General features: G+C 38.0%; 1 protein-coding gene across 2 annotated transcripts; it reads right to left on the reverse strand.

Annotated features, from left to right (window-relative positions):
- Nucleotides 1-1,241: 1,241 nt before the first annotated feature.
- Nucleotides 1,242-13,485, reverse strand: LOC139140861 (esterase OVCA2-like). 2 transcript variants are annotated; one of them, XM_070710331.1, is made up of 9 exons: nucleotides 13,384-13,485; nucleotides 12,178-12,200; nucleotides 9,297-9,367; nucleotides 8,940-9,014; nucleotides 8,219-8,350; nucleotides 7,212-7,277; nucleotides 6,661-6,801; nucleotides 2,779-2,838; nucleotides 1,242-2,005 (listed from the first exon to the last, which is right to left on the reverse strand). In XM_070710331.1, exons 1-9 carry the CDS (start codon nucleotides 13,474-13,476, stop codon nucleotides 1,899-1,901), a joined length of 768 nt encoding a protein of 255 aa, XP_070566432.1. In that variant the 5' UTR covers nucleotides 13,477-13,485; the 3' UTR covers nucleotides 1,242-1,898. The 2 variants fall into 2 exon arrangements, with proteins under 2 accessions (XP_070566432.1, XP_070566433.1); XM_070710332.1 differs by lacking the exon at nucleotides 13,384-13,485 and having other exon boundaries at nucleotides 9,297-9,363; nucleotides 12,178-12,559.
- Nucleotides 13,486-16,731: the final 3,246 nt, after the last annotated feature.

Here is a 16,731-nt window from a genome sequence, read left to right on the forward strand (position 1 = left end):
AGTTTATCGATAGAAACCTGTATACCAAATTTCAAAACTATCAGACCAGTACTTTTTGAGAAATACATTTTTTGACCAAAAATGGCAAAAATTGCCTTAAAAATGCAAATTTGCATAAATCTGAAAAAGATCATCTCTAGGGACCTATGTACCAAATATCAAAGCTATCTGACCGGTTGTTTTGAAGAAGAAGATTTTTAAAGATTTTTTTACCAAAAATGACAAAAATTGCCTTAAATACAAATATGCAAATTTCACCACAATTTGAACAAATCTGACTGAAGTCACCCTAAGCAAACTGCATATCAAATTTCAAAGCAATCGGACAAGCGATTTCAGAGAAGATTTTTTTACCAAAAACACAAAAAAAATGCCCCAAAAATACAAATATGCAAATTTCACCACAATTTGAAGAAACTGAAGTGAGGTCACCTCAAGTGAACTGCATATAAAATTTCACAGCAATTGGACTTGCGGTTTCAGAGGAGAAGGCAATTGTTGACGGACGACGACGGACGACAGACGACGACGACGGAAAATCAACCTATTTGATAAGCTCCGCGTCGCTGACAGCGGAGCTAATCAAAATGGGCTTAAGTATATAAAAGGACACAAGTATTAATTTTGAATGGTTTTTATATATAATTCAGCTTTGTTAGTATTTTGCTATCACTATCAGTTTAATGTTGTGATCTATCTCAGACAGCTACCACTTTAATCCTATTTGCCTAAACCAAAGTTTTATTCACAAAGTCAACCTGCTTACCATCACTGATCATAACACCAGCAGTGTTGAAGACATCGCAAAGCACAAATGTGAACAGTTCCTACCATGAAATTTTCTGTAACTCTCAGATGGGAAGATCAAAATCCTGTAGTAAGACGTGTGGTCACCATGGCTGAGTTTCTTAGACATATGGCAACCAGGCTTGTTCAAAAAACACAGAAATACATTTTCTGTCCTCATTAAAAGCATGTCGTGATTTTGTTTGAATCACTGCTCATTTGAAATCTTGATTTCATCCAATCAGCACAGAGTCACTTTGACAGTCGCCAGTATACACCATTGCGACCATCAAAATTCCATCTCCTTTGCACCTAGTCAAAATTTATGTGACACCACCATCAACAAAGCTTTACCACCTTTGAATGACAGGCCGATTTGACATTGCAGACATGTCTCTGACTAAAGCAACAAAACACCGATAACTGTCTGTTAAACAGAGTCACACAGCCTTGCATAAAATAAATTTTGCAATATCTTTATTACAATTAGCAGCAGGAGTTAAAAACAGAATGTACCTACAAGAAAGTGTAAATTGCACTACCTCTAATCGGACATACTGTCGTTGTGCTGTAAAATGTTAACATCTAAGAGTTCATATGGTGGATAGTTCAGTGTACATGTACATTAGCATACTGGGTCAATGCTCAGTATGGCAATGATGTGCTTGTGCCAGGACAGATCTCAACTATGTGTACAAAAATATGACCATGCGCACTGCAAAGATGGGCTCAGTCTGTGGTGATCAGATTCAAGTTCTTTCATGAAAATAAGTACCTACATAGTGCAACGACAGTCTGCCTCATGAGATCTGTAACTCCGAGATTCATTTCCCAGTAATTTTTCATGATGACTGAATTCTTAAAATACTACTGTATTGAAGCTCCAATCTACAAACTGAAGTTATAACAGATGGGACCACACAAAGCATGGTACATGTCGTTAATTAATTTTAACAGTAGCAGCAGCTTCAGCTCAAATGTGGGTACAATACAGATTTATAACACCTGAAGATATTCGACAGGCTGTCAGGGTCACCAGAGTTTTCTGGACCAGAACAAAATCTCCTCATGATTTCTTGACAGTTTCGTTGGGGTACATCGTTAATTTTGCATCAACTTTCTTCCACGTCTTTGAGTTTCAACCTTTTGGCATCCAACCATTTTTGAAGATATTCAAGATAAATCTTCTTCTGTGGTGATGATGCTGGAATAAAATGACCTGAAAAGAATAAGGAAAAGTGCACTCATTAAAAAAAAAGTAAAAATCAACAGAATAAAAATCTTAGATGATGCCGGTGATGTCAGCATTCCATTATATCGATGTAGAAAAGGATGATGGGTGAATTAAGTGCAGCACAACTCAAGCACCGACGGATTCTCATTACATCATAATACTAATAGTTTGAAATATAACACACCTCATCTTCAAGCTGTGTTGTTATTGATATTATGGCCATATGGAATGCATTGTTTTGACTCTGTTACGTGCAAAGAGTGACTTATGGATTAATAAATTTGAAACTGTTATCGGTGGTTCTGGTGACAGTTTAGATAATTGGACAAATTTAAAAACGCTATCTACCCACGCACACAGTCCCAAAAAGGTATATGGAGATGGCATGGTGGTGTCGTCTGCCATCTAGACAAGTGTGTACTAATGAGTGTAATAGAACACATATTGACTGTCCACTTAAACAGTATATGTTCATTTCCCCCAAGGCCAGCAAGTCTCTTGAAACAGTCAGTCTCTCCCAGCCTTTGGTCTTGGGAAACAGACTGTTTGGGGTGGGAGCCACAATCCCTTCGGGCAACAAATGTATGTTGTTGATCTTTTTTTGTAAACTATCATTATCTAGTATACGAAATAAACCTCTAATCATGACACACATTGAAATCATGCAGGCCTTTGAAAAAGACAGTATTCTGTACCCAGTGCTATTTCCCTTTAAAAATGCTGAATTCATTACAAAGGCACAAGTGGTAGAAACATACCTCCTGTGTGACTTAGCGTCTCGGGTTCTATGAAGTATTTCAAGTGCTCCACACTCCATTCTAGATAAAACAAAGGACTTTTCATTAGCTGTTAATGTTTAGCTCTCATAACAGACATTGTGAGGAAATGGCAATAATAGTAAATCCACAGTGTACAGGTTGCTGGTCTTGTGTTAAAGACATACCAAAGCACACATCTCAAAACAAACCCTGTGTTTTTGACATTTTGAAAGTCAGCTTTAGGTAGTATGTGCCTGGAAAGTGAAAGACATAAACTTTTGCTCAAACTTTCTTAAAGGAATATTCCAACCATTCTCTTTCAAATTCAAGAATAAAAATTGGGGGTCACCGTACAAATTTTGGTACAAGAGAAACAAATTACCAAAGATATACCGATATTTGAAATTAAATTAAATTCATTAAATTCATTAATTCATTAAATTCATCCCCGAGTTAACTATATGGAGGAAAATAAAATTTTCAATTTTCGAAAAACTAAGATAGTTAAAAGTTTTCTTACACCGAGAGCTTCAAAATGAACCCCCACAAGTGGTAGATCAGAAAATAATTCTAAAAGTTTGAGAGTCCGAATATCTGTCCCCGAGGTGCAATCTACCTTAATTTTACATTCTGTGTTCAGTTTTTCATCTGATATAAGAATGGCAAACTGCATTTTAATGTATTCAATACAATATCAGACTCTATGAGGTCACTTTAATATCTGCCATAAATCATACTCTGTTCACTCACAAACCATGGATATAAAGTTATTCATTGAGCCAAGTTTGCACCAATTGAATCAACCACAGCTAAGAGTAAACACCTCCATCTTCTATTTGGTGATTTGAATTACATCTATCAACCAATGATTTTCAACAACTTTTGAGGTTCAAAATGCCATTGTTCCTAGTGTAATTTCTACAATATATCAATTTTTGTTGATAATTTTACAAATCACGATCTTTAACATATCACGACCAATTATTTTGTGATTTTCTGAATATTATGAGTGGCTGACGTATTGTTCAAGCCTTTCCATTTCTAGGAATTTCATTTTCAAAAGATTTTAAAATTCAAGGATTTTCAAGAAGACATACATTGTTGTTGGAGATTTCAATATTCCAAATATTACATGGAAATCAACATCAGAGTATGTGTGTACAACGCCAAATGATATCAGCAACTTCTTTTTGGATGAAGTAATTTCAAACTTCAATATTGATCAGCACTGTTTACTGCCAACAAGGGAGAACAATTTTCTTGACCTGTGTCTGTCAAACATTGACAAAGTAAGTGTTGAGGTCGGAGAAAACATCATTACCTCTGATCACCAATCCCTCTCTGTATTACTGCAAGGCATTACAAAACCTGTAAAATTTGCCTTTGCGCAGAGGGAGATGTACAATTTTAAGAAGCCAACTGGGAAAATCTTCAATCCGATCTTGCAGCTATTCCATGGATCGATTTACTGACAGCTGGTACCGTTGATGACTGTGTGGAGACTTTTTATGATTAAATTATGCCAGCTATTAAAGACCACGTGCCGCAAATCAAACTTCGTCGCCGCGTCCCCCCTGGTATGATGCAGAGCTTATTGAAGCTTTAAAATTGAAAGAACTTAGACATCGTGCCAAAAGACGTATACCTGTGCCTGAGAATATAGAACTTTTCAAGCAGGCTCGTACCTCATTCCAGAAACTGGCGAAATTGAAATACAATGATTATGTTGCATCTGTTTCAGCAGATGTCAAGTGCAACCCCAAGAGATTTTTCTCCTTTACTTCAGCTTGTATGAAAGGGACAAAATCGCGTATTCCTGGTACTATAGAGTTGGATGGACATGAAGCTTGTGACGAGCAAGCTCAGGCCGATATTTCAATACCTTCTTTGAATCTGTTTTTACAAATGATGACATCATTACCATTCCTGAATTAGACACTCAATTACATGATCCTTTGCGTAAGTTCACTATATCTGTGTCAGAGGTGAAGTTGGAACTTTTAGCCCTAAATGAACATAAGGCAATGGGTGATGATAATTTGCCAGCGATAGTTTTAAAAAAATGTGCTGATGCACTTCCATTCCACTAACTTTCATATATAATCGGTCTATCCATGAGGGAGTTTTCCCGACAAAGTGGAAGAAAGCTTTGGTTGTACCTATACACAAGAAGGGTATAAAAACTAACGTTAGAAATTATCGCCCAGTGTCCCTTTTGTCAATTGTTTCGAAAATGTGTGAGAAAATGATTTCAAGGCATGTATATAACCATGTAAAGTGTGTTTTGTCTGAATAACAGCATGGTTTTTTGCCTGGGCGATCATGTGAATCTAATCTATCTGTCTTGCTTAATGAAGCTCGTATTGCTGTTAATGAGACAAGACAGTTGGATGTTATATATACAGATTTTTCCAAAGCTTTCGACAAAGTAAATCATAATATTTAGTTTACAAACTTAGTAAGTATGGAATACAAGACGCCCTCCTTGACTGGTTAGTAGCTACCTAACTAATAGATCCCAGGTAGTTAATGTTAAAGGGTGTAGATCAGACCCTGTCTTAGTTAAGTCCGGGGTTCCGCAGGGGTCACAACTGGGACCACTGTGTTTCATTCTTTATTTAAATGATATATTTGGTAATTTTAAATGTGGCTCCTTAGGCTTTGCAGATGATCTGAAGTTGTTCAAGATAATACGTAGTGTGAATGACTGTTCAATGTTACAAGAAGATATCAATTACTTGTCCACATGGTCTGAGAAATGGAAAATGCACCTTAATTATGACAAATGTGTAGTACTTCGTCTTTCATTGAAAAGATTGCCAATTGAGAGGGATTATAATATTGATGCTCACAATTTGAAGACTGTTTATAGTTACAGTGACCTAGGCGTGACACTAGACACAAAGTTAACTTTTTCAACTCACGTTGTTTCAATTGTCACTGATGCTCGAAGACTACTTGGCATGCTAAAAAGGTTTGGCAAACGGTTGTCAGTGGATGCATTGCTCGTGGTTTACAAAACATTCATTAGAACTAAACTCGAGTATGCATCAGTTGTTTGGAATAGTATTGACAAAGTGTACTCAGACAAACTGGAAGCTGTACAGCGTAACTTTGTTAAATATTTGTGTTATCTTTTAAATGTAAGGTTTGATGATTATTCATATGATGATATGTGTGTTATGTTTAATTTACCAATGCTGTCTAAACGGCGCACTATTTTGACCTTGTTTTTCTTCACAAATCAATTAATGCCCTTCTTGATTGCCAACCAATTTTTAATTTACACATTCCTGGGCGATCAACTAGACAGAAACGGACATTTCATGAACCTGGTGGTAGAGTTAAATTTACTAGCAATTCACTTTTTAATGGCATTCCAAAGCTATATAATAGTTTTTATCAATGTCTACCAATTTTTAACATTCCTGTTTCGAGTTTTAAAAGAAAAGCTAAAAGCATTTGCTTTTGAATTTTTACTTTATCCTTGTTGTGCATGTCATTTGTTTTAACTTGCTTTCTTGTCCTGTAACATCATGTTATTTGTATTTTTTACTAAAATCCTCCTGTAAGTGCGGATGTATATGGTTTTTAACTGTATCATATCTGTGTTGGAGTTCGAAATAAATAAATAAAAGTGTAACAATCTTGGGTAAAAAGCTGATGAATCCATTGGACCCTTGAGGGGTGCATTCAATGAAACAAGGGCTAAAGAGACCTTAATTAGCTTTTCCATGGTCAGGTGACGCTGTCTTGGCCACTGACTTCAGCAATTTATCTGCTGATATGTCGTGACTAATACACATTTTTGGTGGTCGTGAGCTGTGAGATTTGAAGAAATTTTTCTGCTCCGAAAGGCACCTAGCTTAAGTGATTCCTCACCTTTTGGGATGACTTTATCAGTGTCTCCAAAAACCTGCAGAGTTGGACAAGATATTGGTTTGCTGTAGTACTTGTCATGGTTAGTGGAAAGACTTCTGAAACCTGCTACGAGAATGGCAAAGTCAAAGTGGAACGGTGAACCTGTAATTAGACATGGGCACAGAAAAAAAACTGTGAATGGACTACCAATGGTAAAAGAATAAATAATAATATTATGGTGTAAACAGACAGTGGAATTTTATGGTATGTGGTTACCCAATTACCTAATCATACAATATTTCAAATCTCTTTTGTTGCAGTAAAACAAAGTACTGTGTTAGATTATCCATTGTGACTTAATATAACACAGCTGGAGAATTGCAATACCTATATGTTGGAACTTCATATAGCGGCTTTCACTATGATTTTCCTCTTTAAAGCTTGGAGATCCTTCCCAATGAACTTTGGATAAACACTGCCTGTGTTATAGTATTAAAATCTTTGGTAGGAAATATTCACAGATTCAATATTACTATGCCTGATTCTGTATAATACATGTATGTTCAACTCACCTGGCTCATCTTTGATAGCACACAGCATACCGACCAATGTGGCACCCTGACTGAAACCCAGCACACCTGCTCAGAATGGAAATAGCCAATTGATTACAGAGACAGGATGTGACTTGCAGAGACATGGCTATGAGTGAACTGTAAACCTTTCCCTTTTGAAATTAAAAATAAGTTTCAGGGGTCACTGTGCAACATTTGGTGGAAGAATAACAAATTACCCAAGATTTCTCGACATTTGAAATTCAAAATGACCGCCATCTCTTGTTAATTCTATGGAGAAAAATTAAATTTTCTATTTTCACAACAATAAGTAAGTAGAAAACTATATTTACTCCATGAGCTTCAAAATGAGTCTTAGTTGTGGACCAAAACATTATTGTAAAATTTTGAGAGTCTGAATATCTGTCCCTGAGGCACTTAACTTGGAATTCAAATGGACCATAGTACAAACAAATCGCACGCAGAAATGTACATAAGAACTATGTGTATTACCATGTGTGCATTTATACACATGTATTTATTTGTACTGCTTTGAAATAGTGTCTTCAGCATCTGTTTTCCTTAGAACACAGTAACAGTCAGAGTGGTACATTCAAACTAAAAGTAGGGACATTGTAGGGACACATGACAACTGTCCAGACATCTCTATCTTTTTACAGTATTGTATGAATTTATGTGCAGGTAGACACAGATAACATGTACCTATAAGTTATATCAATACAATATAACAACATGATCAGTATGGATTCAATGGCTGAATACATGTACTTTTACATGGCCAAATAAAAGAGTGGCTTTCAACAATCTGAATATATTGAAAGGTGCATTAGCAGATTTTGCAACCTTTGAATGAAATGATATTTATTCTATAACTTGATTAGCGGATTATGCAGGGGTTTGTTCTAAAGGGGTTAATACACTGGGTCGTGACATACATTGTACCAATACAGCATGATTGGAAAAGAATGGCATTTTTTTGATCGGCAATGAGTCCACTATGTCCTTACCATCAAAAGGTCCTTCCTCTGTGAATGCCTTCTCTATAACCTGTAATGATTTGTCGAAACCTTTGCTGACGTCTGATGTGTCACCTGCACTGAAGTAATCATCATCCCTGGAGAACCACCACCCACGCTGATCTACAAGTGGAAAATATGAAAACAGCATTGTTACTTTTTGCATGATGACAGCTATGATGGTTTGCTTTGCTGAGGCAAAAATATTCACTGAACGTTGGATAGCACCAACACCATCATAAAATAGTTATTAAAAAAAGCAAAGGGCATGACTGTGGCCTGACCTTGAGACATGCCATTTTTGTACTTTCAATGACAAAATCTACGGTCATAAAGAACCAAATCTGTGATTCCTGTCAACATACTTTCTGATAGTCTTGAAAAAATATTTTGATAAATGTTTATTTTTGCATGATGATGATGGAACTCTGATGTCATAAATTAGAGATCAGCCTGTTTTCTGTTTAGAAAAGCCCCAAATATGCACTGAACGATAAAAAGACTATAAAATTGATGCCATTCTTTGAAATCCCAGACCTCTCCTATTCTTCGAATTCTTTAAGTCAATTACTGTTCTAGATGGCATGAAATACCAGTACTCTGAAACCAAATTTTTTTTACTGGAAATGTCAGGCAATTTATTCATAAAACTATCATTTGTCTGCAAACAACATCTTGTAAAATTACGCTGTTACTATTATTGTTCACCTACCATCACTTGTTGTCTCATTTTCTGCCCTTTCAGCACTCTCCATGGGTGGTACCACATTTGGAGCTGAGATGAACACTATGACAAAATGAACAAGATCAACTGAGGTCATCCTGAGAAATGTAGATTTAAACTTTCAAAGCAATCGGACGAGCGGTTTGAGAGAAGAATATTTTTTGACAAAAAACTGAAAAAAATACCCCAAAAATACAATATATGTACAAATACAATATATACAATTTGATATAATGAGATAGCTAGCTAAATATGATATTGCAAAGATAACTGGATAGATGGATGAATGAACAGATAGCAAAATGGACTGATGAGTAGACGGATGAACAGAATTAATGCACTTGCCAAATTCTGCATGTTTCTTCAAAATCTTCCTGAATGATCCTGTTCTTTCTCGAAAACTCTGAGCATTCTGTCTGCAACAAGATAGAGATAAGGCACTGTGTACATGATATAATACGGCACACCAATGATTTATAGTTTTTTCAGTTCAACACTTTCTGACATAAAAGTAAGGGGAAAAAAGACCATGAGGGATGGTGTTGGTGATGGTGTTGAGTTTGTTAACCCAAGATTACAATACTGGACTGGTTGAGTTCAGCTTTTAGTATGAAATGTAATTGTAGGTTGTGTGAGAAGGACATGTAAATTTAAGCAAATCCCCCAATATCCTTGCTTCGTTTTCTCCAATTTCAACATGTCAAAAAACTTTGATTCCACTCTGGCTTGGTCAAATTTTGTGAAATTTTCATATTGTGTATGGCGCGTAATCAAGGCCAATATTCTAACTCCCAATTTTCAACTATACAACTCGACATTCAACATTCAAACTCCCCATTTTCAACTATACAACTCGACATTCAACATTCAAACTCCCCATTTTCAACTATACAAAGCGACATTCAACATTCAAACTCCCCATTTTCAACTGTACAAAGCGACATTCAACATTCAAACTCCCCATTTTCAACTATACAAAGCGACATTCAACATTCAAACTCCCTTTTTTCAACTATACAACTCGACATTCAACATTCAAACTCCCCATTTTCAACTATACAAAGCGACATTCAACATTCAAACTCCCCATTTTCAACTATACAACTCGACATTCAACATTCAAACTCCCCATTTTCAACTATAAGCTTACAACTCAACATTCAACTATCGAACTCAACATTTGGGATTGCTATTCCCCATTTTCAACTTTCGAACTCCACATTTTCAACTCTCGAACTCAACATGTAGGATTCGCATTCTCCCTAGGCATCCCTAACTTGCAGAACGCGTCATAGATACGTCACATGACGTTTCGGAGTTTTAGAGTTATTCCCATGTGATGTTCTAGAGGGTCCAAAAATATGGACTGGAAACACTTGTGATGCTATCAAGATTTACCGCCGACCCCCGCCATCACTTAGGCCTAATTCGGTCGCTATCATGTCGTCTAATCAAGATCATGCATGCGTGGCTCGCCATGGCTATATTTAAAATTAACAACTCGCTTATTAATTTCCACACTATTACAGCCAAAACACAACTCGAACACTAAACTAGCTCTGCATGGCAGGGCTTAGCCTGCGTACGATGCTGTGTGTTCCGCTACAGCTAATCGCCTGGTGAGCGTGGCGATTAGCTGTAGCGGAACACACAGCATCGTACGCAGGGCTAAGCAGGGCTGTGTGTTACCGGCGTTGTACGGCCTCCCACCACATGTAGTGGGAGGCCGTATAACGCCGGTAACACACAGCCCAGTGCAATGCAGAACTAACACTAAACACACCAAACCACATACAAGACGAGATGGCTGATGAGTGAAGCCACTTTCCCTTTATTAGGCCTAACTGTGACAAAAGTCCAACAAGACTCTCACACCTACGTGACACATCTCCCCGTCTGTCGGGCTGGTCAAGGTCAAGTAGCAGCCTAGACAAACTACCACTGACGTGGTCACTGACGAACCCGGTGTCGTCCAAAATTAACTGCGAGGTCACCATATGTTTGGGACTCCCTAACAAAGTGATAAGTAGTTTCATGTAAAATGACACCGACGATTTTTTAAAGTCGTATTTGACTATATGTATGCTAATTTTGGCTTGTGTTCGCTGGCTAGTGGTCTAGGGGGACCTATGACTTCGATAGTTGAAAATGGGGAATACGAATCCAAAATGTGAGTTCCATAGTTGAAAATGTGGAGTTCGAAAGTTGAATGTGTGGAGTTCGAAAGTTGAAAATTGGGAGTTCGAAAGTTGAAAATGTCGAGTTGTATAGTTGAAAATGGGGAGTTTGAATGTTGAATGTCGCTTTGTATAGTTGAAAATGGGGAGTTTGAATGTTGAATGTCGCTTTGTATAGTTGAAAATGGGGAGTTTGAATGTTGAATGTCGAGTTGTATAGTTGAAAATGGGGAGTTTGAATGTTGAATGTCGCTTTGTATAGTTGAAAATGGGGAGTTTGAATGTTGAATGTCGAGTTGTATGGTTGAAAATTGGGAGTTAGAATATTGGCCTTGATTACGCGCCATATATTGTGTTCTTTAAATACAATGTAACAATAACACAATTTTGTTTCACAATAAAGGGCTTTCATTTTGAGTAAGAGTAATTTCAAATTTGATTACTGTGATTTCAATAAACTTTTCACTGTTAGTTTTTCACATAGAATTTTTTATTTTTTTTAGTATACTTGTTTCAAATGACATATTAATTTTATCAAAGCAGATCAAGTTTTCGACATAAAATAATTTTTATCATTAACACCAAATGGAGGTTCTCTACCCCTTAATCCTTCAAGTAAACTATTGCTACCATACTAAATTTAAGAATCTCTACTTTTTGAAAATATATAGTACGGTATATGAGGGCTTTTCATGTCACCCTTGACGAGAAATATGACTCTGAAAACAGTGTTGGTTATGTGCAACACCATCTTACCTAAGTGAGAAAAAGTGACGACGAAAACAACAACATTACACCCAGATTACACTATTTCCTGAGCTGTTATATCCACGATAAAGGATCAAGGTGGAAGTACAACACACTGTCAAGGTAACAATTTCCAGCACTTTTAATCACATGTGAAGATATCTGATGTAGCCTCGGAGATGTTAATATTGACCAATGGCTGTGACAACCTTGATATGAATGATGCTTAACTTTTGCCGTTCCAAATACTGTACTGTGTCGGACAAGACAAAAGAACAGTTACACGCTCTCAACCAACTTACCGGTATCCATGGATACAGAGTATCTGTAAAAACAAAAGGTAGAACAATGTAAGGACATAGAGATAGTATATACAGACCGATCAATATATGCATGGCCAGAAATTGTGAGTAAATTTGCCTGCAGTACGGAGTACTAGTGGTATACTCTCTGCACCACCCGGTTAGCGCCACGCCCACAGTTAGCTGCAGTATAGGAGCTCGAGGGTTTGACCTGGCTTGTTGGTTGGACTGTGGGAATAAAGATCTCGAAATGGCCTCTTATGAGCTTTATGAATTTTGCAGAGGAAAATTGCCTGACTGGACTGGTAAACGATAACTTCGGCGGAAATGCTCTGCCTTAATAGACCATGTTCCGAACCGCGCGAGACATTCCGAGATATCGCGAGAATATGTGGTTTTCAGTGGACGCGTTCTCGCAACACAGGACAAACTGCGTAAAACAGGACAAGTCGCTAATTACGTTAAACACTGCATAAAATATATGAAATTGCAACCTTTGCTCAGTTCTGCACTTTTTCTAGTTCCATACAAGTTTGACTTGTATTACTGAGCTGGAAACCTGTTTCTACGGGCATGTATTAAAGTCTCGCGAGATCTCGCAATCAGCGGAAAATCGTCTATTGGGCGGCAATTTGCAGTCCAATCCACAACCCGGGCATCCCAGCAGTCAAAACTTCGAGCTACTGTACTGTGTGTACCAGGGCGTGGAGGGGAGGGGGGGGGGGTAGCCCTGCGTACAGGTCTGTGTGTTCCCGGCTCCTGTGGTGGAGGCCGTATAACGCCGGGAACACACAGACCTGTACGCAGGGCTAGGAGGGGGGGGGGGGGGGGGAGACCTGCGTACGATGCTGTGTGTTCCCGGTGTTATGCGGCCTCCCCACCACAGGAGGCCGTATAACGCCGGGAACACGTAGCACGGTACTCAGTAGCTCTGCATGGCAGCCGGCGTTATACAGCTGGGAGGCCGTATAACGCCGGTAACACATAGCCTTGCCCTGCAGAGCTACGTACTCAGGGCTGTACTGTGCAAGACTGTGTGGCGCTGTCCGGTGAATAACAAACGACTGTGGAAATGACATTCTCAGTTGAGCTGAAAGAACAATATGAAAAGTTAACGATACAATGCACTTATCTGAAACTATATCACATTTACATTCAAAATGATAAATTTTCGGTTGAAAATAAAAGAGAAAATATTGAACGAACACGAAGTAGGCACTTCTCAGCTGCCGGCGTCGCCATGTTGGAACCCTCTAGCCTCGTTTTGATCTCACTAGTAACTGCCGCCAGTGATGTCATGCATGATAAAGTCAATATTACAAGGGACTGGTCAGTTTCTTCGGCCCGGGGGGAGGGGTGCGGTGGCTTCAAAGGGGGGGGGGGTGTCACCCTGTTTTTGACTTTGGTGATAGGGGGCGCACACCATGTTTTTGAAATGTCAAAGGGGGGGGGGGCGGTCAGTGTGTTTTTGAGTTTCGACACGGGTTCATACTTGTCTTTAATGCATCGTGCCAGCCACAAATTTCATCATTAAGTTGCATTTTTCGGCGCGCCGTTCGGGCGCGTAACCATAAAAATAATAAGGGAGCCGTCATTATTTACGGCCTGGGGGTCGGAGGAATTGCTTTAGAAACTCCAAAATTTCGAGTAACCCCCCTGCCAACCATGACGTGTTTGAGTGACCCCCTCTCTGCTACAGAAATTTTGAGTGACCCCCCAAAAAAGAAAAAAAATTGGGAAAGTTAAATATCTATACAGTAAAATGGATTGCTGCTGCTACAGGCCCTGTACAGAACCTGATTAAACGCTGTGGTACAGGTCTGTGTCGGAAAAAGGTTCCATTGCTGTGACAGGGGCTGATGTACAGGTCTATATCCAGTACTGTGATGACATGCAGTGTTCTCTGTAGAATTCTTTTACAAGAGGGCGAAGATATGGTGCGACAGCACCACAAGCGACCGTGCAAGCGGTCGCGGGGGGAGGTCAGGAGCTTTTGAAAAATAGAGATTAAAATGGTGTTATTTGGTGGCACTTGGGGAGTATTTTTTCAAATATTTTTTTCGTATAAAAGACTCAAAGGAACAGAAACCTGAGACAGCATTCCAAAACTTATATTCCATTTACTGATTTCAATGAAGATTACATTTTTTAGAAAACGAAAAAACTCAAAGGAACAGAAATCTGAGACCGCACAAAAAAGACCGTAATTCGATAGCATAAAAGACCGACCCATCTCTCCATCGGATTTTAATCAGATTGATTAATGCCCTGATTCGATTATTACTATTTTTATTATTATTAATTCTTTATTTCGGACAATGAGCATGTCCATCTATATAAATCATTACAGGATTGAGAGAAAAATGATACAAAAATGGTGACATAAAGAAAAATTCATTTATGGGTTAGACCATGAAGATATATTTCTGTATAAAGAAACTCAGATTAGAAGACTGAATTTATCCATCTTCTCCTCAAGTCAGAAGTGAAGTACACAACATCGATATCATACACCTTACGTATAATTAAGTTTTCACTCATAGAAATCCTTTTCATCAAATTGTTGATTTGCTTTCTAAGCAAAGCATCAAAAGTGTCAATCCTATTATATACAAACATAGTACTAGCGCTGCCGCGTCAGTCATATCGCAGAAATATGTGACCAGCGTTACTGTAAGCAACTTTCAATTGTTTCAGGGCGCTTTTATTATAGCTGACCCATAAGTTACCACCATACAATTGATAACAATATGTTTTAATAGTTTACACTTAACACCTTGAGAACACGGAGAAAATACTTTAACTCATACTTTTGCTGTTGTTCAACATGAAAGTCATTTTTCATTTGTTGTGCTTCTACTACAACTTCTCATCCTGGCACCGGAAAATATTTTGAATTCTCAATTCAGCTTCTCCACATAGTCCGCACTGGATACCGTTTGCCCATTGTTGTACTTTGCGATGATGTGCCGGGCTTACCATGACTTGTAAACAAATGTGTTTGTTGTACATAGAGTGGTTCTGGCACTCGCCCCAATATTGAATATCATCTAGAACAACTCTTTTTCAATTTCTAACAACTTTTTTTTATTTATTTGGCCTTCTCCCAACAGGCGAACCTAATTACATGATGAGACAACCATAACCCCCTATCCAATGGAGCAGTGAGGAGTAAGGTGCCTTGCACAAGGGCATAACACAGTAACACCGAGCTAGAGCATCGAGCTATTCATCCTCCAACAGTGAGCCCCTTACTCTGGAGTTACCGGGTCTCGAACTCACCAGGCGCAACATCAACATTTGCAATGCAATGTGACGAGGGTTGGACAAGGGTGCAAGAATTTGCCATAAAATAGACATTCTTATAAATGTCTCAATAATATCCTTAAGGTGGAGCTGCATGTTGCCAACACAGTTTTTTTTCAAAGCAATATTTCTCATCAAAGATAACTAGGAAACCCCCTCATACTATATATTTTCAAAAAGCAGAGACTCTAAAGTTTAGTATGGTAGCAGTATTTTACTCGAAGGATTTTTCTTTAATGTACAGAACAAGTTTTGTCAATTCTGATGAAGTCAACCCAGATATAAAGTTCATTAAATATGCAAATTAGGAATTAGCTTACGTACAAATGCTTAATGGCTTTCAGTTTTGTTGTATCATAGTATCATCCATTTAGGGGCGAAGTCAAAAGATCGATGTTTGAAAAAAAAATTAATTGCTTAAGTTTGGGGGTGGGGGGGGGGTTTTGGCCAAATTATTTCTGTGCAGTCAAAAACGATTTAACGTCATTTTGGCAAATTTTACGATTTCAAGGCTGTTTTTTGTACGCTAAAACCGATCCAGTCACCCGTATTTTTGTTACTTTATAATGGTTTTCAATTTTTATTTAATTCAATGGTACATTGGTACGTCGTTTGAAAGAATTAGTACAGGGGTGTGAGTCCGCAATGTTTTTCAATTTTAGGTCAGTTAAGTTAGAAGGGGGGGGGGGGGGGGGTCTGAGGCCAAACTTAAGCAATTAAGTTAGATTTATTATGTTGAACTTTTGATGTTGCCCCTTACTTAGCAAGTATCGTCAGCTTTGGTCAAGGCAATCGAGTTATATATCCCTAATTAGGAAAGTTCATTAAATATGTAAATATGGAACTGGCTGAAGTAATGTTACATCATTGTTTCGTCAATTTTGATTGAGTTCAAGTCAGATATATATCCCTAATTAGGAAAGTTCATCGAATATGCAAATTAGCACTTAACTTTCATGTCACGCCTTTACGCCTTTTATTTGGGATAAATCCATGTGTGATCAACATTTGTAGCATATCTCTTCCAATTCTTTGAAGCCATTCTCATTGTATGTCTTTTTTTCGATAATCATTAATTTATGCAAGTGAACATGAAATATGCAAGCCACACTAACCAAAATCTTATCAGTTCTTGCCATTAGCATATGGCACCTGTCTACCAAATCTGACATGAATCTGTTCAGGCGTTCCTGAGATACAGAACGCAAACAAGCAGACAGACATGCACACAGACACAAACACACACCG

The sequence above is a fragment of the Ptychodera flava genome, chromosome 9 (assembly GCF_041260155.1).
Source record: "Ptychodera flava strain L36383 chromosome 9, AS_Pfla_20210202, whole genome shotgun sequence".
Classification (NCBI taxonomy): Eukaryota; Metazoa; Hemichordata; class Enteropneusta; family Ptychoderidae; genus Ptychodera; species Ptychodera flava.

Excerpts from the sequence above, each read along its gene's own strand:
- LOC139140861 (XM_070710331.1), bottom strand. The coding sequence starts at position 13,476 with ATGACATCACTGGCGGCAGTTACTAGTGAGATCAAAACGAGGCTAGAG. Across the intron at positions 9,368-12,177 it reads CTCTGTATCCATGGATACCG|ACAGAATGCTCAGAGTTTTC; the intron begins GTAAGTTGGTTG and ends ATCTTGTTGCAG. Across the intron at positions 7,278-8,218 it reads AGAGGAAGGACCTTTTGATG|GTGTGCTGGGTTTCAGTCAG; the intron begins GTAAGGACATAG and ends CATTCTGAGCAG.